Raw genomic sequence first — 8,411 nt, forward strand, 5'->3', positions numbered from 1 at the left:
TGGAAGCTCTTAACATGAGCTGCAAAACATTTTATGTTCTGGTAGCAACCTACTCTTCAGCCTCATCATGCCCTACTCCTATTTTGAATTTTCTTTATACGTGATAATATATTTCTGAATTACCTTTCCTATGTGTGTGGGCCACTTATACTTCACTGAAGACAAAGAAAAAAAGGAAAATCAAGAAACAGTATGAGAAAGTCATTGCTTTATTGATAATGTATGTCATAAAATTACAAAGTTTAGACATATAAAGGTTCCAGATATCACCTAAATTCAAATAAATGTGGATGTCTAGGTTAACAAGTTTGATTTGTAGATATGATTTTTGAGATAACAGAAATGATATTTCAAATTTGGGAGAAGTAGATGTTGAAATATCTTTTTATCTTATCTTGAACATTTTGTCCTGTGGGAAGTCATCATGGGGAAATAAAGTAAGTTTACATGTGTTTTTAGAAAGAGATAGACAGACATGCTATTTCAACCATTACATTTTTAGTGATGAGTATGAGATTGGAAAGGAAAAAGAGGTAAAGAGAACCTGCTATTTCTAGCCATCAACGTATTTGAACAACTGTGAACTTCCCCCTTAATTAGCTGCATCTAAGGGGAAGAGACTCTGCCCAAGAAGAGGATGCTGTTGGTCTTATTGTGCTTGATGAAGAACAGGAAAGGGTGATTGCAATGAAAACTTTCATAAATGGGTGACGTTCTTTCAACAACTACTACGCCTGTAGCAGCTGTGGCCTCCGTGCCCTCCTCATTCACCTCCACAAAGGACTTGTGTACAATTTTTGACACGAAGAGACCCCAACTCTCTGCCATGCCCAAGAAGTTGGCATCCTGTGGACTGAAGGCGTCTACCATCCCCATGGACATCAGTGTGTCCCTGAGGTCATAGCTCTCTTCCACTTGGAACCGAGGTAAACATAAATCCACTGTTTTCTCACTCATATTCTGTGAGCTTGTCCACTCCATTAATTTCTCAGCCGTGAGTTTATCTTCAAGCTGTGACAATGGACAAAAGGAACAATGAAGTGATTCTCAGTGGACATTGAACACACCTTAATGTTGGATTGAATCACGTGGAAACCTTTATTTTAACAGTAAATGTAAATATGGAAGATTTATATTTATATAATGACCTGAATCTTCTGTATTATACCTATAAAACCAATGGAATCTTCTGTAATATATAATTATACATATAAAACACATATATAAAACAAAAGAACTTTTAAATAAAATTATTTTATAAAAGATGAACTATATATCTCCGTTTCTTAAGCTGCCAGCCCACTGCATGTTTCATTTTTTAATAGTCTTTTCTTGTTAATGTCCTTTTGTACATAATTTTTTACATACTGCAATTATAGCATACAACTTATTTTTATTCCTTTTTCTTGCTTGACCTATTTGTAAACTTTCCCCATATAGCTATGTATTTCTTTTTTTTTTAAAGATTTTATTTATTTATTTAGTTTTACCCCCAAAGCCCCAGTAGATAGTTGTATGTCGTAGCTGCACATCCTTCTAGTTGCTGTATGTGGGACGCTGCCTCAGCGTGGCCGGAGAAGCGGTGCGTCGGTGCGCGCCTGGGATCCGAACCCGGGCCGCCAGCAGCGGAGCGCCTGCACTTAACCGCTAAGCCACGGGTAGCTATGTATTTCTTTATCAAGTTTAAATCATTCCATAACACTACCATTAAATTGATATTCAATGTGTATATCTTTACTTGATAGTGTTTAAGCATTCACTGTGTGCCAGTCCCTAAGCTAACCTATTGGCAATACAAAGATGCAGTCTTGTTCTTTGTTTTGAATTTTTCATTATTTTGAACTGCTTCTGTCCAAAAGCTTTTGCCTTGTTTACATCAGTTAGCTTAGGATAAAATCCCAGGACTGGGGTTCCTGAGGTCATTGATAACGGGGATTGCTGAGCTGGAGTACTAATAATGTGATGGCCCTTTACATATATTGCCATATTACTTTCCCTGAGGATCTCCAGGTCCCAGTATTAGCACAATATATATTTTGACTGTGGCACATTTACTGCAACTTCAGCGTCATCATCAACTATTATAGTAATTGCAGATGGCCATTTTTGGAATGTCCTTAAAATGTCAGACATTGGTACCGGTATTGTTCACATTAACTTTAACCATTATAACAGTGCTAAGGGGAAAATTTCTTTTTTCTTTTTTTCTCCCAGGAATGAGGCTCCAAATGGCTTTTGAGCTCCTATGGGCAAAATACTTCTATATTGAAAAGTAGACATCAAGACAAATCTATTTTTCCACTGTCCACAAACCCACTGTAATTTAATACGCAAAATGGTACCCATCGTTGTTTTAATATGCTTGGTCTTGTTTATGAGTGAATTTGTATATATTTTCAGTGTGCCACGTTCATCTGAGTCTTAAGTTCCTTGTCCTCAAATGAATACACTGGAATATATCAGAAGTTCTTATGGTCGCAAAATATAGTGTATGTACCTAAGTATAATTTTTTCTGAAGTGTCAATTCACAGTTTCATCAGAATATCAATGGGACCTATGATGTTAAGATTTTCTATATATTCTTTCATATCACACCGTGCTACTTAAGATATTTGTTTTTTGGAATGCAACATGTTGCCAGGTTCTCCTTAAGAATTCTCCTCTAGGTTGTGTGTAGAGAAGAAAAGTACTGTGTTCTTGAGCTTTGCCACACATCACCAACAATCTGTGAGCACCATTTCCATGAACAGCCCATAAAAGCATTGTACTACTAGGAAATCAGGCAATAGTAAGAATAATTGAAGGTATAAGATTTCACCTTCTTCAGACCATCTACTTCATTTGGCAGCAGCAACATCATGCTTAGATCTTTCCCTTTGTATGGTATTTCCAGGATCTTGGCTTGCATGTCCTCCAGTGCAGCGAAATTAAAGGAACTGGTTTGTCTCATCATTTGCACGGATTTGCTCGTATCCTGCAGTAATTAATGTGGCAAAGAAATGCCAAGTGAGGCATAAGTCAAAAAACGGTAATAGTGTTGAGATACCAAACACATCCTCTTTCTGAGAGATGATCTGGGAAATTTGTGAATTGGAGGGAAAGTTTCCTCGAGCATTCCCAACTAAATGAAGTCAAAAACATGAAAATAAGAAAATACAGCCATGACAAATCCTAATGTCTATCTGCAGTTTTACAACTATCAGATATGAGTTTAAATTTAACACTCCATATATAAATACATTATCATAAATAAATTATAAACAATACCTTGTTCAGCCAAAATTTTTCCTCTCCAGTACTTTTTGTATCAAATTTCTTATCCCATAACCCTTTGAAATAGACTGCGTTCACCAGAACCAGGATGGCGAACTCAAGAGAGTCAGGGGGCAACAGATCATTGATTTTTCCTGCAAAAGAAAGAAAAACAAAAGTCCGTAATAAAAGTACAAGTGGTTTGTCTGGAAGGTGCTTTGAAAGTTACAACTAATCATTAATTATTCACACAAGTCACCACTTCAGGGACTCTAGGGCCAATAGCTCACGAGATGCAGCTTTCCTCGTGGCACCAGCCTGATGGAGTTACCCCTGACGGGGACGCCCCTTCTTGTCACTGGAAAGGTGCTCAGAGTCTCTGTCTGTGGGTGACTTCAGCCATCTCACACTGGATATGGATAAATGGATTTCAGCTACTCTTTCAACATAATCAGTTCCCTCGCTCCCTCCCTCCCGCAGTTCTCCATACCTCCAGGCCTCGCTCCTCCCTCCCTTCCTTCTTTTCTGTTTTTTTTTTTACCTTTGGGCTCACTAGTCAGAGGAAGTAGGCCTTGATAATTCTTTAGAACAAATGGCTTGAACTCTATGATCAGAAACACATGCCCTGTGCTATCAGAAACCATTCCCTGGGGGGTCTTCCTCTTCACTCTCCACTTTGAATTGCTATAGGTTTGGGCTATAATGGGCGTGGGAGGTAGGGTAGGGGTTCATAGGATGGAGACTTTGTCAAGCTCTCTGCCCTGGATGGGACAACAGCTGGGATCACCCCTCAGGATGTGGGGATGCAGAAGTGGGCAGGCAGCTCCAGCTGCAGGTGGCCAGGAGGGTAGTTTACAGGAGAGCTGCTTGTTTGCCAATTAACAAAGGACATGGGAAACCTTTCTAATGTTGCTCATAGGGAACCGTATACAGAAGTTAAGGCTCTGATATAAAGTAAAGCATGTGAACAAAGACGGGGTCTGAGCAGACACTTGGGTTCCACAAAGATCCTGTCATCCATGGCCATGAGCAAACACAGATCTACAGCTGTGTTTCCTGGTAGCTGGTCCTGTTCCCCCTCTCGGGTTCCCCTGTTTCTCTCCACATTGACTTGGATCATTCCGCCATCTGCAGTGCCCTCCTCTGTCCTCTCTGAAAACTCATGTCATCTCCCTCTCCCAGCACCCCATGCAGTGTCAAGCACAGGGTTCACGCACAGCGGGGACTCAATGTGTTTCTTTATGGGCCCTCCCTCTTACTCTACCTTTCGTTTGGCTTTCCACCCAGGAATTAATCTTCTTGCGGCTTTCTTCTGGAGCATTTCTAAAATCAGCTGATTCCACACTGGCAAGGTAAAATTTCTTAACGTTTTCCATGTATTCCTTTGACATGGGAAGGAAGAAAGGAGGAATTAAGAGTAATTTCTTATTAACTATGTATTCCCAAGTGAGTTGTTTTCAATCTTAACAAAATATAGCACAGGAATCCAGACTCTAAAGAAATCTACATTTTCTTACCCCTGTGCATTTTTATACAGCTCCTACGAGGGTAATGTGAATGGCAAGTACAGGCTGGCGCAAGAATGAGGTCTCTGAAGGGCAATACCACCTGACAAAGCCTGGAGGAGAAGATGCTGTGGGTTGCAAACTGCAAAGCTTGATGCCCCGAAAGAGATGGTGTGCTCGTACTCCTCTCCAGTAATACCCATGCTTCAGGTTCTCATCTTGGCTTATATCTTCCATCCTGGCATTCAGTATTCCCTGGTACTTACCCAGCTTTCCCCAGGGACTCATCAAGCTTGCCTATGCCATCTGTATCCCATTCACCATACATTTCCTGGGTCACTGCCCACCAAAATTTACACCATGTGACTGAATGGTGTCAGATCATTAGGGGCACCTCATGAGTTACTCTGCTAATGAATCTGCCCTTTGGTCATAAAGTAACCCCTAAACCCACAGTTTCTTGGTGGATTGTCAGGCTTCAGGACACTCCATTGGGTGTAGTTGTGGCAAGGGATCCTTGCACCCTGGGAAAATGCTTCCCATGTGGTTCAGCCAGGCTCATCTGCTCACTCTCCTCCATTTGGTGATTGGCAAACAGATGACCTGGGATGCAGAGGAAAGGTGTGGCAGGACCGTGAAACTTACCTGACGAAATTGAAACTCCTTTTCTCCATAGAGCCTGTTGGCAATGCTCAGGTCATAGGCATCAGTGGGTTTCTTTAATTCAGTCAGAAGCTTTTGAAATTGCTGATGAACATTTCTTAACTTTTCAACCTTCAAATATCAAAAAGTGAGCTCATTGCATTCTCTGTCAATGTAAATACTAAACCCAAGTAACTCTGTTAGAGTCATCCCTAAAGTTTGGTAACCCCATGAATGACATTTGTTGTTATTCCCTGATATTGGTATATTTTGCCTCAAATGTTCTTCAAAAGTTTTACATTTAATTTCTTCCAGACAGTTCTTTGTCTCTGCTCTAAATAATCCAGTGTTTTCTCTTCTGAGGTACAGATGCAGCACCATTCCACCATTGGAAAGTCTGCTAATTGGTATGTATGGTTAGGTTAAGCTTCCCAGCTAAACATAAGGTCCTTAAGGGCTAGAACCATTTTCATTTTAATAGCTGTCTGTGGTATGAGAATGTTGAATTTGTGTATTTCAATGAGGTTATGACATGAAGCCCTGTACACTCCTAGGTGGTTTTCTCTTGTGAGACTGTTGAGTGTGATCTATGTCTCCTCACTCATGATGGTCATACTCCAAGTGTAGGAATAGTGTGTGCCTAGTACACCTCTATGGCTTTTCATAGGTATCTCTAAGTCTTTAGTCTATTCAGACGAAAACAAGGAAGCTCAGAGAATTAAATAACTTCACCAAGGAGACACAAGGTAGCAGAGCCAATTTTTGAACCTAGGCCTGTCTGAATCCAGAACCTTCCACTTGCTAGCTAACACTTATGCTATTACGGCTATAAACTATATAGTTCATGCAATTATCTTGCAAAATGTATTTGGATGTACACTTATTCCTTTTAATCCCATCAATGAGTTAGTTAAAATTATATAATTTTATCAACTTTATTGTTATTACTATATATTGTTATTCTATGATACTAATACATAACATATGACAGGGTATCCAGTAATCTGAACACTGTAGTGATGTTTTGCATGTACTTGCATGTATTGGGGCAGATCTGTTATTGCCAGTTTACTGGCATGAGGTCACTGTGTCTCAGAGCAGTTGTGCCTGCCCATGTTCCCTGTTCATGAACAGCAGCGCGGGCATTTGAAGCTAGTCTTCTGCTTCTAGAAGCTATGCTCTTAATCACTATCCTGATCTCCTCTCAACAATATGAAGTAATTAAGTACGTAACATGAAATGAGAAACAACTCTGCCTGTCCAGTGTATTTTGCCCAAAATTTCCCCTAAAAATGGACTTTTCACTGAAATTTCCAGTTTAAACCGTGACCCTCTTGGACATGTGACTCTCCTTCTAGACCCCAGTGCTCCGTGACTCACGTGAGCTGTTGAGGCTCTTCCTCTTGTGCTGTCTGTGATGTCATTAAAGTGGAGGACCTGGAAGGAACAGGAAGTGTGACAAGAAAACTTTACTCAAAAGATCTGTCTCCATTAGAGGAAAACAAAATAAAGAAAGAAAAACAGAAATAAACCCAAACTAATGAACAAATCAAAACCCCCAAACAAACCCAAAATTCAAAAAAACAATATAGAAGCAAAGGAAAAAGAAGAAAGAAACTTGAGTGTAAGCATTTCCTCCTTGAAAAACTACAGCAAAGCTGGTGGGTCACCAGCCACTGCACAGAATCCTGATTCATTACTGATTCACGGCTGAGGAGTCATGTGAAGGTGTTTCCCATGGAGTTAAGTCAGTGCATCACTTCTCCCAGTGCTCTTGCATTTAAGCCTCGCCTCTGGTTGTTGGGCAATTGTAGGAGTTCATCCCAGCTCCCAAAGGAAGTCTAGGCACAGGGAATCAGATGGGGTAGAGCACTGGGGGAGGACGTATGCTCCCCACAGCCCTGTGCTCACCTGGTCATGGGAATCTTGCTCAGCCTCCTGTGCTACCCCTGGGACAGCCAGATCTGTGAGCATCTGCACACAGGCCAACAGAGAATTCAGTCTAAACTGGTCAACGTAAAGGGAGCTGACACCTACCTTGCCGATTTGGAGTGCGGTGTTCCCTTGGGCCCCTGAGTAGGTCATGGCTAACGCTAATGAGATGCTGAGAGGGGAGTAGAAGATGTTGTCCTTCTCTGATTTTTTGAGCTGTTGGAACAGATCAACTGCAAAGTGGGTGTTTGCTTCACTGAGTGAATTCATGGCGGCCTTGGTGTGATCTGGAACTCCTGGAAAAGCATCAGGTTCATTTAAGAATGACTTTACTGAAGGGAAGGTTAGCGTGTAATGAAATTTTCTTAGAAGAAATGACTTATATTTGGGTTGTGGTATTCTGGCAACTAAAGTTTTTCATCTTTTTCATTTTCAAGCCTTTTTCAATATACTTGTATAATTTTAGTAATTAGAAACTTATCAAAATTGCTATTGAAAGAAACTTTTGCAGAAAATTAATGGAATGTCTTCATCTTTCCTTCCTCACTGGCTGTCCTAGGTGTGAGTAAAAAATGTTTTATAACAGATAGCTAGACCATGATCCATGTGGATAACATCAAGCTGGCTTCCATGAGGCACCTCTCTGCCTTTGCCTTCAGTGCTCCATGGGTGCCAGACACCCTCCCCTCCACCACACGAGCTCCTAAAGGAGCATTTGCTTCCTCGGAAGGAAATATATCAGATAAAAGATAAATCAGATGAAGAGGGTGTTTCAATTTTGCTCGGGCAGAATAAGTAAAATACAATCATACAGAATGCATAGGTACACGATGTAAAAGGAATCATTGTTATAATTTTCAGAAATGCTTCATATTGTTAAGCTTGAGTAGGTGAAGCACTTACCTGTGTTCCTAGAGGATGCAGAGGTGAGCAGGGAGCCTGGAAGCCTGTGTGAGGTGAATGGTGAGATCCTGAATATATACCTCTCTCTCCCCACCTCCCATTGCTCAGTGTGTTTGGCATTTCAAGTCAGTCAACTTTTGCATTCTTAACCAAGCTAACCGTCACCTTCATAAATA

General features: G+C 40.7%; 1 protein-coding gene across 2 annotated transcripts; it reads right to left on the reverse strand.

The window, feature by feature from the left end:
• Positions 1–606: 606 nt before the first annotated feature.
• On the reverse strand, positions 607–7,619 carry LOC131415184 (serpin B4-like). 2 transcript variants are annotated; one of them, XM_058556603.1, is made up of 7 exons: positions 7,438–7,619; positions 6,781–6,837; positions 5,404–5,532; positions 4,518–4,635; positions 3,269–3,408; positions 2,820–2,912; positions 607–1,011 (listed from the first exon to the last, which is right to left on the reverse strand). In XM_058556603.1, exons 1-7 carry the CDS (start codon positions 7,600–7,602, stop codon positions 607–609), a joined length of 1,107 nt encoding a protein of 368 aa, XP_058412586.1. In that variant the 5' UTR covers positions 7,603–7,619. The 2 variants fall into 2 exon arrangements, with proteins under 2 accessions (XP_058412586.1, XP_058412585.1); XM_058556602.1 differs by having other exon boundaries at positions 2,820–2,975.
• Positions 7,620–8,411: the final 792 nt, after the last annotated feature.

This window comes from Diceros bicornis, chromosome 16, assembly GCF_020826845.1.
Source record: "Diceros bicornis minor isolate mBicDic1 chromosome 16, mDicBic1.mat.cur, whole genome shotgun sequence".
Lineage (NCBI taxonomy): Eukaryota > Metazoa > Chordata > Mammalia > Perissodactyla > Rhinocerotidae > Diceros > Diceros bicornis.